Consider the following 19,928-nt stretch of genomic DNA (forward strand, 5'->3'; position numbering starts at 1 on the left):
GGGGGGTGTGTGGTCTACAACAGAATGTCACCTCAAGCTCTTGGAGCTGGAAACGGTGTTACTGCACTTCACACCCATGCTCCAAGGACGCAATTTGTTGGTGTTGCCAGACAACCGGACCACAGTGGCTTACGTAAACCGCCAAGGGGGGTGAGATTTCCTGCTTTTCACACCCTGGCGTTGTGTGAACCACCGTTGGAGCCTTTGTTTCAGGTTTCTTTGAGGATCTTATTTTTAAAGACAGCATTGTTACTTGTCGTGACCTCTGCCAAGGGCGGTGTTGCAGTCCTAATCCGGCGCTCATGCTTAAGATTAGTAAGAGCTCATACAGATCTCGGTTCCTTGAGGTGTGGGCCTTCTCTCCTCCTCATCCTTGGGAGAGAGAGAGGAACGGCACCATTGTCTGTGTCCTGTCCGCGCTTTGGCGCGTTACGTGGAACATATGACAATGGTTAGGTCATCACCCAAAATGTTTGTGTGCTATGGTGCTGCAGCCATCGGTTGGCCACTCTTAAATCAGCCATTGTCTGACTGTCTCTGCAATGGCATTGCTTTGGCCTATAAGACTAAGGGGTGATTAACCACACTTTATGAAATGTTACAGCATATACACTATACAGTGGGGCAAAAAAGTATTTAGTCAGCCACCAATTGTGCAAGTTCTCCCACTTAAAAAGATGAGAGAGGCCTGTAATTTTCATCATAGGTACACTTCAACTATGACAGACTAAATTAGAAACAAACATCCAGAAATTCACATTGTAGGATTTTTTATGAATTTATTTGCAAATTATGTTGGAAAATAAGTATTTGGTCAATAACAAAAGTTTATCTCAAAACTTTGTTATATACCCTTTGTTGGCAATGACAGAGGTCAAACGTTTTCTGTAAGTCTTCACAAGATTTTCACACACTGTTGCTGGTATTTTGGCCCATTCCTCCATGCAGATCTCCTCTAGAACAGTGATGTTTTGGGGCTGTTGGTGGGCAACGAACTTTCAACTCCCTCCAAAGATTTTCTATGGGGTTGAGATCTGGAGACTGGCTAGGCCACTCCAGGACCTTGAAATGCTTCTTACGAAGCCACTCCTTCGTTGCCCGGGCGGTGTGTTTGGGATCATTGTCATGCTGAAGGACCCAGCCACGTTTCATCTTCAATGCCCTTGCTGATGGAAGGAGGTTTTCACTCAAAATCTCACGATACATGGCCCCATTCATTCTTTCCTTTACACGGATCAGTCGTCCTGGTCACTTTGCAGAAAAACAGCCCCAAAGCATGATGTTTCCACCCCCATGCTTCACAGTAGGTATGGTGTTCTTTGGATGCAACTCAGCATTCTTTGTCCTCCAAACACTACGAGTTGAGTTTTACCAAAAAAGTTATATTTGTTTTCATCTGACCATTTGACATTCTCCCAATCTTCTTCTGGATCATCCAAATGCTCTCTAGCAAACTTCAGACGGGCCTGGACATGTACTGGCTTAAGCAGGGGGACACGTCTGGCACTGCAGGATTTGAGTCCCTGGCGGCGTAGTGTGTTACTGATGGTAGGCTTTGCTACTTTGGTCCCAGCTCTCTGCAGGTCATTCACTAGGTCCCCCCGTGTGGTTCTGGGATTTTTGCTCACCATTCTTGTGATCATTTTGACACCACAGGGTGAGATCTTGCGTGGAGCCCCAGATCGAGGGAGATTATCAGTGGTCTTGTATGTCTTCCATTTCCTAATAATTGCTCCCACAGTTGATTTCTTCAAACCAAGCTGCTTACCTATTGCAGATTAAGTCTTCCCTCATTCGCATCAAACACCTTTGGGATGAATTGGAACGCCGACTGCGAGCCAGGTCTAATCGCCCAACATCAGTGCCTGACCTCACTAATGCTCTTGTGGCTGAATGGAAGCAAGTCCCCGCAGCAATGTTCCAACATCTCATGGAAAGCCTTCCTAGAAGAGTGGAGGCTGTTATATAGTAGCAGAAAAAGGGGGACCAACTCCATATGCCAATGATTTTGGAATGAGACACATACTGTACTTTTGGCCGTGTAGTGTATGTCCCCTACACTTCAGGACACATGTGTAGTCGTGATTACTGTCTGAGTTCAGTTCAGTACATGATTTCTCTTGCCCAACAGTCTTTGAACAGGTGTTGAGTTGACTGAGGACACAGTAGTTAGTCCTTTGGTCTACACTCTGTCATACTTGGTCACAGACACAGCTGGGCCGGATCTTTTTTTTCATTTTCTCGCCCTAAAACCAATAGGAGCGAAGCCCCCCTATGGGTCTCCTCTCTACAATATAGAACGATAGTTGCTGGGTATGTAACTCCAGTTCTATCATTGGAGTGGAGCCCCATAGGAAATTGGCAATTGGCTGCCAAGGCAGTGGGGTAAACCAAAAGGAGCGCCCCTATGGGGCTCCACTCCACTCATAGAACTGGAGTTACATACCCAGCAACTGTCGTTCTATGTCATCAGATCTGAAAGGACTGGACGGGGAAACACTATGTGATGACCCGAACTAACTAGCCTTTCACAAGGGTATTTGGGTCCTGCCATATTGCTTACACCTATAGGTATGATGTCCTTTCAGATCTTTCAGATCTGTTCATATCAGGACAGAATGAGTGAGGGAAAGGGGTTTGGGCCTAAAGGCCCTGAATGGAACCTGTGTGGTTAACTTTGTGGGCTACTGTGTCAGTTTTCCTACCCCTCTCTTTATCCATGTGTGTGTGTGTGTGTGTGTGTGTGTGTGTGTGTGTGTGTGTGTGTGTGTGTGTGTGTGTGTGTGTGTGTGTGTGTGTGTGTGTGTGTGTGTGTGTGTGTGTGTATGTGTGTGTGTGTGTGAGAGAGAGAAAGAGAGCGTGAGAGGGCACGCAGAGCATTGCTGAGCGAAGACTTTCCATCTTGACCCCCATGCTCAGATCTTATCACTTTCCCACGCTTCACACTCCCCCTGCCACACCAACACTCACACACGGTAAATAAGGAGCTTCATCACCTTGACAGGTTAAACCAGCATTGCCCTGAGCATTTAACTGGCATTAAATAGTGGAAACAACACACTCCTTATCTCCGCATGTTTCCGATTCTAACAAGCTCTCACAAGCCTCACTGCAAATTTCTAAGTTGCTCCAAATGTTTTTATTGCTATTTTTTTCATTATTATTATTATTATTATTATTCCTCGTGCAGCTCTGTATTGTTCAATTTCTCCAAGAGTCTAATTTTGAAGTTAAGTGTTAGGTTAAGGCACTCATTCAAAATGGTAAAGGTAATGGTTAAGGTTTGGGATAGGGTTACAACATTAAGTGTAGGCACTCATTCCGAATGGTTAAGTTATGGTTTGGGATGAGTTAAAAATATATGTATATTTTTTTTAAATGGTTCCCACGACTAGGGGTCGTGAAACATGAAACTTTCTAATCCAGAGTCATGGTATTAACAGTGTCATGAGAACAGGCCCATTCACCACCCCCATCCACAATGACCTAGCAGAACCCAAGCCTATCAACTCAGCAAAAAAAGAAACGTCCCTTTTTCAGGACCATGTCTTTCAAAGATAATTCAGAAAAATCCAAATATCTTCACAGATCTTCATTGTTAAGGATTTAAATTTTGTTTCCCATGCTTGCTCAATGAACCATAAACAATTGATGAACATGCACCTGGGGAACAGTCATTAAGACACTAACAGCTTACAGACGGTAGGCAATTAAGGTCACAGTTATGAAAACTTAGGACACTAAAGAGGCCTTTCTACTGACTCTGAAAAACACCAAAAGAAACATGCCCAGGGTCCCTGCTCATCTGCGTGATCATGCCTTAGGCATGGGGCAAGGAGGCATGATGACTGCAAATGTGGCCAGGGCAATAAATTGCAATGTCCGTACTGTGAGACGCCTAAGACAGCGCTACAGGGAGACAGGACGGACAGTTTATCATCCTCGCAGTGTTAGGCCACGTGTAACAACACCTGCACAGGATCGGGACATCCGTACATCACACCTGCGGGACAGGTACAGGATGGCAACAACAACTTCCCAAGTTACACCAGCAACGCACAATCCCTCCATCAGTGCTCAGATTGTCCGCAATAGGCTGAGAGAGGCTGGGCTGAGGGCTTGTAGACCTGTTGTAAGGCAGGTCCTCACCAGACATCACCGGCAACAACATCGCCTATGGGCACAAACCCACAGTCGCTGGACCAGACAGAACTCGCAAAAAGTGCGTTTCACTGACGAGACGCGGTTTTGTCTCACCAGGGGTGATGGTCGGATTCGCGTTTATCGTCAAAGGAATGAGCATTACACCGAGGCCTGTACTCTGGAGCGGGATCGATTTGGAGGTGGAGGGTCCGTCATGGTCTTGGGCGGTGTGTCACAGCACCATCGATCTGAGCTTGTTGTCATTGCAGGCAATCTCAACGCTGTGCGTTACATCCTCCTACCTCATGTGGTACCCTTCTTGCAGGCTCATCCTGACATGACCCTCCAGCATGACAATGCCACCAGCCATACTGCTCGTTCTGTGCGTGATTTCCTGCAAGACAGGAATATCAGTGTTCTCCCATGGCCAGTGTAGAGACCGGATCTCAATCCCATTGAGCACGTCTGGGACCTGTTGGATGGGAGGGTGAGGGCTAGGGCCATTCCCCCCCAGAAATGTCCCGGAACTTGCAGGTGCCTTGGTGGAGGTGTGGGGTAACATCTCACAGCAAGAACTGACAAGTCTGGAGCAGTCCATGAGGAGACACACTGCAGTACTTAATGCAGCTGGTGGCCACACCAGATACTGACTGTTACTTTTGACTTTTGACAAATTATTCAATTTCTGTCAGTGGAACTTGTTCAGTTTATGTCTCGGTTGTTGAATCTTGTTATGTTCATGCAAATATTTACACATGTTAACATTGCTGAAAATAAACGCAGTTGACAGTGAGAAGACGTTTCTTTTTTTGCTGAGTATATGACGGTAACAGAGCTCACTGTTGCCCCTAGTGGCCGGCTTTGAAGGCATTTACCGGCACCATCAGGTAATGGACAGATGTCCGATTTTTGAAAGATCTTTCTGCTGATTCGTCAGACCTGTAAATTAGATTAGAGCTTTTTTGACAGTTCAACGTTTGACATTTGATTTAGCTGTTCTGATTTTGTTGTTCTACCTCAGTTTCACCCCAATGCTTTGCGCTATAACCGGTTTTGCGCTATAACCAATTCAACTGCAAACTTGTTGACATTGTCATAACCTGACATGTGCAGTACACACAGAGGCTGGCAATTAGGCTACCTACCTTACCTGTGGACACAATAACTGACCTGCCTTCTCACATACCCCAGCACCTGTCCATTGTGTTTTCAAGTCCGTGAGCACACACACAGTACTAAAGATATTATCAGGACAGGGAACAGTCTGATAAATGGCCTCTCATTCTTAACTTAAGTGAAGTCTTCGTGCAAAGCAAGGCAGGTGTGGGAGGGAGAGCCCACCTGTCAAAGCAGCCCATGTACAGTATTCACCATGCTGATCCAGCAAGTTGCCTTGGTGGGAGATTGATGCTGTTTCCACACGCTGAAACTTTTTGGGGTGTTTGTGGTTCTATAATAGGCCAGTTAACAGGAAATTCAGCACCTCTTAGAGGACAGGGATAATTGATAAAGGTGCTTCAGCAAAACAAACGCGTTTCGGCCTTGTCGGAGTTATAGGTGGAAAACACAGGAGGCTGCTTAGGGGAAAACGGCTCATAATAACGGCTGTAATGCAGCACATGGAAACCATGTGTTTGATGTATTGGATACCATTCCACTAATTCCACTCCAGTCATTACCACACGCCCGTTCTCCCCAATTAAGGTGCCACCAACCTCCTGTGGTGGAATAATTTAAGGACACTTTTATATATTTCGAAAGGCCTACGACAGGTTCAGAGACCAATCAGGTGCCAATCACAATGGAAATTCAACAAAAAAAATGTGATTGGACTGGTTATTGAGAAAAAAAAATTGCTAGTAATTTAACAATCACAATGTTTGAATTCCTTTCTGCACCTGTAACTCCGACAAGGCCGAAACGCATTTGTTTTTACCGAAGCTCTTATCAGCTTTCACTGCCCTCCGAGAGCTGCTGAATTCCCTCTTCACATCACCGCTTACTCCTCAATTCATGCACCTTATTGAGCAAGGTATATAGGCCTAATATTCCCTCTAGGTGGTGGGCCGACACAGAAAAATTTGAAGTTGATCTATCCCTGTCGAGGGAGGAGATTATTTTTTTGTATATGACAGTAAAACATTCTTATGACGACCGTGAAATTTGTTGGCACCTTCAATTCTTGCAATATTTTTTTTTTTTTAAGTATATTTCAACACTGTCTGCTCAGGCAAATTTGCTGAACTGCTAAACTAGGAACCAATCAGAACTCCCGTACATATCCCTTGTCATGAAGACAGCCAATGGCATGCTTCTATCTAATATGTAAACAGCCTCATGTGAAAACGCAAGCCGCTGTCTGTCTGTGTGTGATGAAGAGGAACATATACAGATGTCGGGTCTTTATTTGATCACTCTTTTGTGGCGGAGAATTTTCCTGATGCATCAGGAAATTCAAATGAGCCTTGTGAGTGGCTGAAATTGAACAGTTCTCTTTCTCTCCATGCGGGGGCAGCCGAGTCAATGGGACCAGGGCTTGCAATCAAAATGATGTTCTCTCTCACTCGCTCAAACCCTAGGCCTAGGTCCTATTACTGCATAATTCAAATGCACAAAAATGTATCTGAAATGCAGCCGTACACATCATCAACCGTCATTTTATATACAGTACCAGTTTGGACACACCTACTCATTCAAGGGTTCTTCAAAGTAGCCACCCTTTGCCTTGATGACAGCTTTGCACACACTTGGCATTCTCTCAACGAGGTAGTCTTCATGAGGTCACCTGTAATGCATTTCAATTAGCAGGTGTGCCTTGTTAAAAGTTCATTTGTGGAATTTCTTTCCTTCTTAATGCGTCTAACACATGAAGGCCAGTCAATCCGGAAAAGTGGCTTTCAGATAGCACTGTAATAATGCAATATCTTAGTAAATTGAAGAAGTAAACGGTGGAATTGAGCCCTGGGACTGATATGAAATTAGAGGCTGCCATCTGGTGTTTGGGTTAAAGATAAGCTCCTGGTGGACCAACAGATTGGCTGCCGGTGAAAGTGAGTTATACTTGTTGAACTCAGGCTGTAAGGGACACAGGTACGAATCATTGAATAAGATACGTTTTTGACGTTTATAATACGTTTATTATTTCTTAATTCGATAGTTTCAATAACACCAGTGAATTAAATGGTAAGGTAATGTCATCTAAAAAACAATCATCTCTTTCCATTGTGTGAAACACTGTCCAGAATTGGAGTAGATCCAATTAAATGTTTTAGGACTGAATATTGAGCTGATAAGTCAACACCAACTTTTTGAAGGCACTAGCAGATTTGTTAAACAACAGGTTTTATATTTTGACTAGTTTATGTCCCAGGAACAGTTAGTACAGAACAGGTCAATGCAACCCGATTGTGGTAAGAGCTATGGAAACAATGGTTAAACCTTGAGAGATGTATTTACCTCTGGGTCTAAAGATCCCTTGTGTATCTGTATGTATTTTAGATTGTACAACCCAGAGTGAAGGGTTTGAAAGGATAACGGGTCTGGTTTTATGTGTTGATTTTGCTTACTTTGATAGAAGTATAGGACATCCTATGATAGTTTAAGCCATAATATAATGCTTACCTTAAAATGAAACAATAATTATCACAGTGGTAAAAGGAGGGTATGTGAGGGAAAATGTTGTCTAAAGAGATGTGAACTCGTGAACCAATTGGAACATCTCAGTTTTAGTATTTGAGAGTAGAAGCCTATTTTTTTTTAAAACAATTTACTTAACTAGGGAAGTCAGTTAAGAACAAATTCTTATTTTCAATGACGGCCTAGGAACAGTGAGTAAACTGCCTTGTTCAGGGGCAGAATGACAGATTTTTATCTTGTCAGCTCTGGGATTTGATCTAGCAACCTTTTGGTTACTAGTTCAATGCTCTCACCACCTGCCGCCCCACATGCAGGAGCAAAGTTAATAATTAATAATGTAAATCATGCTGACATGACTTGTTTGTGTAACATTATATTAGAACTGAAAGGGAATGCCCTTTTCAGAGTTTACATCAAATTTGGATTGAGTTTGTGTACCTCTCTGGCTGTGATAATAAAGATTGATTCATGCACATTGAGTTTGAGTCCATAGTGGTGAATTTCCACGACAGTCATACCAAGGATAATTTAGCTATTTGATTTAGAATTTTAAGCCTCCTTAAAGTATCCAAAAATTATATCAACATATTATTTGCTCTGTTTTTTGGGGGGGCCTTACTAGCCCATACAAATGCCTTGAATTACAGATTCACTACATGGAACAACAGATAGTCCCAAAAAATAAGTTAGTTCTGAAGTGTTTCTCCTATATCTGAGATAAATATATATATTTCTTTACATGTATTTAACACCATACTTTTGGCACTAAACATGTACTGATTTTGCATGTATTTAACCCCATATTTTTGGCATTAAACATGCACTGTCAACTGTGAGACCTAATATAGACAGTTGTGTCTATATTGTCATGTCCAGTCAATTGAATTTACCACAGATGGACTCCAATCAAGTTGTCGAAACATCTCAAGGATGACTGGGTATTGTGTGTAGATTTATGAGGGGAAGAAATAATTAAATCCATTTTAGAATAAGGCTGTGATGTATCAAAATGTGGAAAACAAAAAAAGGGATCTGAATACTTTCCGAATGCACTGTATACAGTACCACCATTCGTTTTTTTCCAACTGGTACCGGGGGTACTTGAGACGAGTCTTGTGAGGCCTGTGGGCGTTCTAGAGCAAAACCACTGACATTTACCTCTGTTTTGCACAGAGGGATTATATTAGTGTGTAGCCCAAAAGGTTTGGATGCTACAGACAGAAGTTGCCAAATCAGGGAGCAAAAAAAACACCATTGTGTTTGAGAGAGTCTCGTCTTTCCATAGAGGGCCTATCCTTATTTACTAGCGAAGAGGAGGCGAGGTGTGTTACTGCCCAGATAATCAGTTTGTCTGCCTCTACGAATGAGATATCCTGCTCTTAATCTGAGCGAGGAATTTAACTTGGATATTATGATGAATAATTCTCTCTCTTTTTCTGCGGAGAAACTGTTCTGCCGTTGACGAGTTAGTAAGGATAGAGTGGACTCCAGTTTTCTTTCGGTTGAGACTTGTTCAAACCAGAAGCAAACGCCATTGCATTGTTCATAATGAACCCTTGAATGGCATCCCACAGGAATATCTTGTCATTCACAGACTCTTTGTTGCGGAGGATAAATTCATGTAAATCAGTGTGTGTGATTAAATCTCCACCTTGTGGCACGATTTGGAGCATTGGTTGTAGGCAATTTGCATACATTTGCATTATGATCAGGCATAGACACATGTACAATTTTCACCTTCTGAACTAGCTGCACTAACTGTGATGAAAGTGATGTGTAATCTATCCTTGAAAATGATCAGTCTAGCGAAGTAAAAAGTATATTCTTCAGCTGTGGGTTATGTTATATATCTGCTAGTGTAAAATCAGAGACCATATTTCACAATGCTATGGTGGGAGGAGGTGCAGTACCCAATTTGTTAGATTTATCCATTGTCAGGATGAGTGTTGTGTTCATGTCATCACCCAGGACCACATGGAAATCAGATAATCCAGCAAGTATTTTGAAAAAAGAAACAAAAACCATATGCAAAAATATATATTTTTTAAGCAAATTTAAGTCATGACTGAGACTGGACCAAAAGACTGAGGTGGGTTTTCCTTTGACTTCCTCTAACTAGGCCCTGCTCCTTTCATATTTATTTTTGATCCAGCGAAACTCTCTAGTCCCTGTCAGTGACAAGCATACCAATAACATGATTCTGCTACCACAACACTTGAAAATACAGAGGATTTTACTCTGTGTTGTATTGTATTTGACCCAAGCCTGTAGTTTTTTAATTTAGGCCAAAAACGTTCATTTATTTGCCGTGCCGTCTTGCAGTATTACTTACTGGCCTTGTTGAAAACAGAATGGATGATTTGTTGAACACAAGCTTCCTTCTTTTCTCTTTGTCATACAGAACAGTAATTTGGAAGGAAAGCAATGCTGTTCCTCTGTATTTTCAAGTATTGTGGTGGCAGCATCATGTTATGGGTATGATTGTCATCGACAGAACCAATGAACCAAGCTGCAAGGAAAAGCATACAGGCAGGGTGCTCCGCATCCTACTCCAACTAGGCCTATTGACATGGAGTATGTTGCATTTCCTATTTGTCAGTTTGAATGAAATGAGTGAGTCCTGCCCTGATGACTGTATTAGGTTTACAATACTACTTTTTTTTAGTCTTACATTTTTACTTGGAATAGTGATAGCTTAATCTCTCTGTCCCGGAATGGAATGCTCGTTATAAAGCCATCTGCTCCTGCTAGTTAGTAACAGGTCTACTTCTTGTAGCTAGCTATCTACGTTGCTAAGGTTGTGCGTTTTACGTAAAGTTGGGAGTTAATTTACAACTTTCATTGATGGTAGTATGTTTCTATTACTAAATAGATTACAAATATTTAAAAAAAAACTTTACCTATAGCAGTTTGCCAGACTGAGATCTCTCTCAAGTTGTCACCAGCGGTGTTTAAGTGCCTTAGGTACGGAGAATGTGATTGGCCGACGTGATCAGCGTAGTTTTGATTTGTTTTCTGTTTAGTACTTGGCAGTGTTTGCCTGTAAAGCTAGTGAACATAAAAGTCAGTACACGACACGACCAGAAGTATGTGGACACCTGCTCGTCAAACGTCTCATTCCAAAATCATGGGCATGGAATTGGTCCCCCCCTTTGCTGCTATAACAGCCTCCTCTCTTCTGGGAAGGCTTTCCACTAGATGTTGGACATTGCTGCGGGAACTTGCTTCCGTTCAGCCACAAGAGCTTTAATGAGGTCAGGCACTGATGTTGGAAGATTAGGCCTGGCTCACAGTCAGAGTTCCAATTCATCCCAAAGGTGTTCGATGGGGTTGTGGTCAGGGCTCTGTGCAGGAAAGGGCCTTCCCCAAACTGTTGCCTCAAAGTTGGAAGCGCAGAATCATTTAGAATGTCGTTGTATTCTGTAGCATTAAGATTTTCAATCACTGGAACTAAGGGGCCTACCACGAACCATGAAAAATAGCCCAACACTGTTATTCCTCCAACACCAAACTTTACATTTGGCACAATGCATTCAGGCAGGTAGCATTTTCCTGGCATCCACCAAACCCAAATTTGTCCTTTGAACTGCCAGATGGTGAAGCGTGATTCATCACTCCAGAGAATGCATTTCTACTGGTCCGGAATCCAATGGCGGCAAACTTTACACCCCTCCAGCTGGCGCATGGTGATCTTAGGCTTGTGTGCGGCTGCTCGGCCATGGAAACTCATTTCATGAAGCTCCCTACAAATAGTTATTGCGCTGACGTTGCTTCCAGAGGCAGTTTGGAACTCGGTAGTGAGTGTTGCAACCGAGGACAGACGGTCTTGTTCTGTGAGCTTGTGTTGCCTAACATTTCGCGGCTGAGCCATTGTTGCTCCTAGATGTTTCCAGTACAGAATAACAGCACTTACAGATGACCGGGCAGCTCTAGCAGCGCATACATTTGATGACCTGACTTGTTGGAAAGGTGCCATCCTATGATGCGGCCACGTTGAAAGTCACTGAACTCTTAAGGAAGGCCATTCTACTGTCAATGTTTGTCAATGGAGATTGCATGGCGGTGTGCTCGATTTTATACACCTGTCCGCAACGGGTGTGGGTGAATTTGCCAAATCCACTATTTTGAAGAGGTTTCCACATACTTTTGTATATATAGTGTATTTTGAAAAGAGTTAGTTAAAATTGACATCGCCAACGAATGGGAATGTGCTCAGGATAAATTAATATGTCAAAAACCGCTCCTCCCAATCATTTCGAAAACTAAAGCAGAGACGATGCTTCGACTCACTGCCTTTTCCTCTTTGTTGTTATAGAAGTCTGAAACAAAGATTGAGATGGAGGAATATATTATGCAGTTGCCTAAGCTAAATAACCTTGTTTCAGGGAGGAAGGTGTTTGCCGTCATGGTGTTGTGGACTTTCCACTGACAGCTACTGTCCCTGGCTGTAACAACTTATTTATTCTGGAATAATTAGCGCGGCCCTGGCGCCATGATTAATGCACTTTGTCATCGTCAGCACGATATAATCATCCAACGCTGCCTGTAGCCTATAGCAAGATGATGCACTTCAAAACGAGTTCAATATCTCAGCAAAAACAACAGCATGTGGCGCGTACAGTCATATACTGTATACAGTCATTGGGTGCAACCCATTTCACGTAGCTTAGGCCTCGTCTGTAGCCTAGGCATGGCCTACGGTCAGTTACATTGAAAACTGTACGATAACATCCATTCTCTTAGCTTAGGCTAATAATTATGTGACTATAAAATAGGGTCAAATTAAATATAGGTAGAGGTGGTCACTGCCTAGGCTATTTTTAGGCCTACCTGTGACAAGGTTGCAAGATCATGAGAATTCGTGGAAAGGATAACACATTGAAGATGGGATGATTGTTGATAGTTCAGAGAACTACAAGCCAAAAAATCTTGGCTATTTTCGTTAAATGTCCATAGGATATTCACCCATTTAGCCTATAGGTAGGTGTGTGAGTGTGTTCCTGCCTGCGTGCATGCGTGTGCGTGTGTGTGAGAGAGAGAGATGGTGATCAAGGAAATGTAAAAGAGTGAGAAAGATTATGATCACAACGGGATGATGATAGGTAAATTAGTCTCTGTGTATGTGTGCATGTGTGTGCATTCACACCCTAACACAGTGTGGCTGTTGTGGGGGTGGAGGACGGTGTTTACAGAAGGACACTGCTGAGCCCCTTTGACCTAGAGGAGGTCCTGCAGGAGCTGCACAAAAGAGACAAAGAGAGAGGTGTGTAGACTAAGCCTACTGGTCTACAACGGCAACCGTTTGCTCCGAACGCCCTTCAACGTTTCGTAAAAGCTGTTGAGTGCTTAAAAATGAAAGTTGTAAGTTCATTTTTAAATGTATGGTTTCCACTCATTGCCATTCCAATCCGAATAGTCTGCGAAGTGTTTGGCACAAGCTGCACACATGTATAAATGAACAATTCTTCCATGCTCCAAAGTGGAATGAAGTCTGCGGGGTTCAATCCAACTTCTTCCACCTGCATATTTTTTTTTAAGAGGGACTTGACTGAACTACAATTTCCATTTAAGAACTAAACAGAACTCAACAGCTTTTGGATTAAACAGACAACATTTTGCAACGTAATCCAACTAATGAGTACACCCTTGGATGTTTTTCAGGTTTGCTCATAGCATAAGACAAGTCTATGGTCATGGCCAAACAATGTTTTGCCTCCATCTCGTGGCCACATACGGTATTAATTCACTACTGAAACGATTGAGAGCGGACAGCAGGGCTTGAACCATCACATTTACGGTTACTGGGCACTTAACTTTCTGAGCCATTAATATCCAGACCTCTTGGCAGTGGTTCATTTTAGGCTTCTGCTAACATAGAGGCTACAGTACTACTTGGCAAAGTAAAGGCCTAATACCACAGAATTACATGATCTCAGTGACTCATTTACATTTTAGCAGATGCTCTTATCCAGAGCGACTTACCGAAGCCATTAGGGTTAAGTGCCTTGCTCAAGAGCACATGGACAGATTTGTCCCCTCTGGGATTCAAACTTGTGACCTTTCGGTAACTAATAGGCTATCTGCAACCCAGTATAACACTTTGTCAAATTTACACAGGTTAATTTTCAACTTACTTTGTATTAAACACAGGACAGCTACAGTGGGTCTAGAGTTTATCAATAAAAAAGGAACGCAGTCTCACACAATACAGTCAACAACATACAAGAGCCCAGCCGTCCTACGGTAGGTGAACCTCTTCAATCGTTCTTTGCTGGAACACACATAGCAGAAGGGCAGGATATTAACAATAGAATTCACAGAATATTCTCTTGTTAAAAAATAGTGACTTGTAAAATAGTGACCGTTACAATGCCATTTATATATTCCTCCCTTCGGGTGTAGTAGATAGATGTAACAGTCAAGAATTGAACTAATGGATTTTGGTATGAATGTGAATGAAAGCCTAAATTACTCGTACTATTACGTCTAGTAATATGTACAACTGATTCATTAGAACTATGTACATTGTGGGCCATCATTCATCCGTCATGAATAATCTCGCATTATTCCAGTACCCAAGAAACACTTGGAAGTGTTCAGGCAGACAGTATTTAGAGCTGCCACAACTGGTGTTGACCTGGAAAAACTTGGCCCAAACCGAGTGAGATTGGATGGCATTCATTAACGGCCTACGCTCCTTATAGGAGTGCTTCAGTCAAGTAAGTCTTCCAGACCCCTTACTCTATGTCTCAAAATGCAAACCAGCAGATGTCACTTAAATACTGCTTTCCCCGAGAGCAACTTGCTCAATGGGTCACTGTGGTATCAACAACACCACATGTTCATTTCTTGACCAATGACAGATGGATGTGGACTGCCTCTCATTCAAGATGTAGCCTGTATCTCATCTTTGTGTTCCATTGTCTGATATCAGGACACTCACCCGGGGCTTTCCACACTGGCGGATTTTGTTGCCTAGGGGATGAGAGAAAGACAATCAGTGAGTACTGATGATACAGTCTATTACAGCACTCCCCATTCCCCTAATAGACAGCAAGGCAATAGAGAACACTATCATTAAATTGGTTTAAAATGGGGTTGTTAGATGTATGTCAGGTTGGAGAGTGCACACACGCACACACACACACACACACACACACACACACATAGACATATACACACACACACACACACAGAGTCTGGTCTGGGGACTCACTGGCCAGCAGGAGAACAGACAGGATCATGATGACCGCAACAAAAGTCAGACCTCCAATACGAAGAGTCTGGTAGTCTACAACACAGAGGACACACCCATCATTAGTTCACCTATGGCAACATCTCTATCTGTCTCTCTCTCTCTCTCTCTCTGTCTCTGTCTCTCTCTGTCACTGTCTCAATTTCAATTCAATTCAATTTAAGAGCTTTATTGGCATGGGAAACTTGTTTACATTGCCAAAGCAAGTGAAATAGATAAGAAACAAAACTGTTTTACAGTAAACATTACACTCACAAAAAGTTCAAAAAAAAGGTAATATTATGTGCACATAGTTAAAGTACAAAAGGGAAAATAAATAAAAATATATATGGTTTGTATTTACAATGGTGTTTGTTCTTCACTGGTTGCACTTTTCTTGTGGCAACAGCTCGCTCTCGCTCTCTCTCGTTCTTGCTCTCGTTCTCGCTCTCTAGCTCACTCACTCTTTCCTTGCCATTAGGCGTTATCAAATTACCAAATGACTGTCTGTCAGATAATTATTTCCTGCAGTACCATTTTGTTGTCTCTTACCATACACAAATTCTGCATCAGGGTTGTACTCGGGAGCTGAGGAGAGAGCAGAGAACACGAGGTAAGTTCCAAGAGGATATACACACTCTACAGGCCGACACACACAGGGGTGACAGAAATAGAGTAGGCAAAGAAACATACTGTTGTCCCATGAGAGGGGTAGACTCATAAAGAAGTGGTCCCCTCTGATCCTCTACCTACATGGATCTGGGTAAGCGTCAATGGCTGCCTACGCAGGAGGCTCCTGTCTATGTTTATGGTTGTGGATTTCCTGTGCGCCCGATTTCAAATGCCGTATGCAGTTTAATGATCCCCATGCAATGTACATACACAAACATACACCATCTTGTCTAATAGACAGTACCATGGTTTTCAGCCAATCAGCATCCAGGGCTCAAATGTCCCGGTTTCTAATAATACATGACTGGCTCAAAAGTAAACCTGACCCACAGGAAGTCAATGTAAATCTCCCAGAGCAGGTCATGCCAATATGTTTCGATGTTCCATGGTACCTGGTTTGTTTGACCGCTCCATAGATAAGGAGCAGGCTAACATGTTGTGTCTCACTCAGTCAACGGGAAGTAGTGGCGACTGAGAGTGGTTTGCTTGACTACGTGAAGGTGCTTTAGGATTTGTACTGTATGTCTCGCAGTGCACCGCGAAGCTAGCTAGCTCGTGTCGGGTCTCTATAGCTGTAAGCATAGCAAATCAATGTTTACTATGTAGCTAGAGCAACGAGCTAGAACAACGAGCTAGCACATGGTTCCCTGTGGCTTTCTGCCCATTACCTGACTGGCTAATGATGTACATGAAACATGATCAGGTCACAGGTTGTGCCTCTTGCCTGATAAACCCATAGTATAAGAGAGAACTGGGACTAGAGGGGACACCTATGGGCATGATCTCCATGAAAATAAAAAAAAATGAAATGTATTATGGTCAATCACCATGAACTAGAATACAACATAGTGAGTCAAAACATTAAACCTCTGGGCAAAAAAAAACAAGCTATTAGTGTCTATGACCGGTAATTGAAACGTACCTCCAGCGATGGACATGATGGCCGGTCTGTGTGTCTGTCTGTCCGGATGAAGGAAATGAGTAAGAGATATACAAAAGCTGCATCCGTGTCTAGATTAACATTTGTTGGCTCCCTAGTCATTCATTGTAGCGTGGCATGCTTTTTGGTTTGACACCGGTGTTGCTGACAGGGCAAACAAAAATGGTTAAAATGTAACATATTTTTAGTTTGTTTAGTTAGCAAATCATTTATCTCAGTAGCACTACCAATGAAAACAGGCATTCTGTTAGTTCTGAAAGCCATTGTCTCGCGTGGTTATGGATTCAGACGGATTACATTTCAATAATCTGTTTTGAATCAATCTGAGGAATGGTTTTTAATGTTTTTATCCAGTTTTTATGAAAGTCCGTTGACAGGATAAGGAACATTAGATGTCCAAACAAATTGCTTCAGCTGGTTCTTAATCTTCATGTATCTGACTAATTCCTAGAGACGGTAGTAGAGATATTGATTTACACATGCACATGCACGCACACGCAAACACACACACACAATCAGTACTCTGTTCTGTTCTTTTGATCTAAATCTCTATGCCTTTAATCATTAATTGCATGGATTGTGCGATTAAAACGTCCCGGAGTCAATTTTGTTCGGCTAGTCTCACGTGTGTGTAAGTACGAGCTGTGAAAGTTGTGAGAGTGTGTTTGCCTGTGTGTAGACATACAGTACCAGTCAAAAGGTTTGGACACACCTACTCATTCAAGGTTATTTTATTTTATTTGTACTATTTCCTACATTGTAGAATAATAGTGAAGACATTAAAACGATGAAATACAGTGCCTTGCGAAAGTATTCGGCCCCCTTGAACTTTGCGACCTTTTGCCACATTTCAGGCTTCAAACAAAGATATAAAACTGTATTTTTTGTGAAGAATCAACAACAAGTGGGACACAATCATGAAGTGGAACGACATTTATTGGATATTTCAAACTTTTTTAACAAATCAAAAACTAAAAATTGGGCGTGCAAAATTATTCAGCCCCTTTACTTTCAGTGCAGCAAACTCTCTCCAGAAGTTCAGTGAGGATCTCTGAATGATCCAATGTTGACCTAAATGACTAATGATGATAAATACAATGCACCTGTGTGTAATCAAGTCTCCGTATAAATGCACCTGCACTGTGATAGTCTCAGAGGTCCGTTAAAAGCGCAGAGAGCATCATGAAGAACAAGGAACACACCAGGCAGGTCCGAGATACTGTTGTGAAGAAGTTTAAAGCCGGATTTGGATACAAAAAGATTTCCCAAGCTTTAAACATCCCAAGGAGCACTGTGCAAGCGATAATATTGAAATGGAAGGAGTATCAGACCACTGCAAATCTACCAAGACCTGGCCGTCCCTCTAAACTTTCAGCTCATACAAGGAGAAGACTGATCAGAGCTGCAGCCAAGAGGCCCATGATCACTCTGGATGAACTGCAGAGATCTACAGCTGAGGTGGGAGACTCTGTCCATAGGACAACAATCAGTTGTGTATTGCACAAATCTGGCCTTTATGGAAGAGTGGCAAGAAGAAAGCCATTTCTTAAAGATATCCATAAAAAGTGTTGTTTAAAGTTTGCCACATGTTTGGTGTGTCTGTGAGACACACCAAACATGTGGAAGAAGGTGCTCTGGTCAGATGAAACCAAAATTGAACTTTTTGGCAACAATGCAAGACGTTATGTTTGGCGTAAAAGCAACACAGCTGAACACACCACCCCCACTGTCAAACATGGTGGTGGCAGCATCATGGTTTGGGCCTGCTTTTCTTCAGCAGGGACAGGGAAGATGGTTAAAATTTATGGGAAGATGGATGGAGCCAAATACAGGACCATTCTGGAAGAACCTGATGGAGTCTGCAAAAGACCTGAGACTGGGACGGAGATTTGTCTTCCAACAAGACAATGATCCAAAACATAAAGCAAAATCTACAATGGAATGGTTCAAAAATAAACATATCCAGGTGTTAGAATGGCCAAGTCAAAGTCCAGACCTGAATCCAATCGAGAATCTGTGGAAAGAACTGAAAACTGCTGTTCACAAATGCTCTCCATCCAACCTCACTGAGCTCGAGCTGTTTTGCAAGGAGGAATGGGAAAAAATGTCAGTCTCTCGATGTGCAAAACTGATAGAGACATACCCCAAGCGACTTACAGCTGTAATCACAGCAAAAGGTGGCGCTACAAAGTATTAACTTAAGGGGCTGAATAATTTTGCACGCCCAATTTTTCAGTTTTTGATTTGTTAAAAAAGTTTGAAATATCCAATAAATGTCGTTCCACTTCATGATTGTGTCCTACTTGTTGTTGATTCTTCACAAAAAAATACAGTTTTATATATTTATGTTTGAAGCCTGAAATGTGGCAAAAGGTTGCAAAGTTCAAGGGGGCCGAATACTTTCGCAAAGTCAAATTATACGTGATTTGTAGAACATCCTGAGAAAGTCAACATCAATAAAGGCTTATTGCTAGTTCGATAGTATTATTCAATGTAATTATAGACCAGTAGTTTTCCCTTTCACTGATCAATATGTATGTATAGAAGAGTAACACACCATGTTATTGACATTATAAAGATTGGGGATCAAAATCTGATGATTTATGAAAAGCTGGCCCTTTCCCCAACTACACAGTGTTTCCCAAACTATACATGATTCGCTGGCTGCGATTGCTTATGAGTTGCTCGAGTTAAGTAAGCAATAATTCAACAACGTTCATCCGACGAGTGCTCCTATTACGTATTTGAAGTACCAATGGTCTATCAATCTCTAGTCATAGGTTTGGTAGAACCAGGTTGGACTCACCTATGGTGCTGGAGGGCTCCTCTGGCTGTGTGAGATCCTCTCAGGTGTGTCTCTGCAGTCAGCTGCACTCCAGTCACCTCCTGCCCCGTCAACCCCATTCCCTCCCCCATAATTCAGCCTGCCCGGCTTGCCCTGCCCCCAATCAGCCAGTCATTTACATGTTTACAGGCCTATAAAACTTGGCCTTCAGACCCGATAAATAGTGTGAGATGGTAACCTTTGGAATCATTTGAGGCGCAGTGTTCACATTACTGTGATTAACCTAGCAGGAAATGCACGCCATTTTGTACCTTACCTTTGAAGTAGCACTCACACAACCTTGAGTGACTTTGAGTTCGGGAATTGGCAGGTTCATTGCATTGCCATTGTGTTGTAGTTCTTGGTCGTGTGACTTTGTAGCTTACCACAATTATGACCAGAATCACAGGTGAGCAGTGGTTGGTGGCTATTTTTCTCCATATAAGCCAACCAAACAAGTAAACCACAACATAACGTTA

At 42.5% G+C, this 19,928-nt stretch overlaps 1 protein-coding gene across 1 annotated transcript; it reads right to left on the reverse strand.

Moving 5' to 3' along the window:
* Positions 1-14,683: 14,683 nt before the first annotated feature.
* LOC110507442 (FXYD domain-containing ion transport regulator 6-like) lies at positions 14,684-19,556 on the reverse strand. Its single transcript, XM_090223449.1, has 5 exons — positions 19,432-19,556; positions 16,608-16,645; positions 15,566-15,601; positions 14,972-15,070; positions 14,684-14,754 (listed from the first exon to the last, which is right to left on the reverse strand). Exons 1-5 carry the CDS (start codon positions 19,539-19,541, stop codon positions 14,684-14,686), a joined length of 354 nt encoding a protein of 117 aa, XP_090079575.1. The 5' UTR covers positions 19,542-19,556.
* Between the last annotated feature and the right edge of the window lie 372 nt (positions 19,557-19,928).

The sequence above is a fragment of the Oncorhynchus mykiss genome, chromosome 27 (genome assembly GCF_057628025.1).
Source record: "Oncorhynchus mykiss isolate SJ-2025 chromosome 27, ASM5762802v1, whole genome shotgun sequence".
Taxonomy (NCBI): Eukaryota; Metazoa; Chordata; class Actinopteri; order Salmoniformes; family Salmonidae; genus Oncorhynchus; species Oncorhynchus mykiss.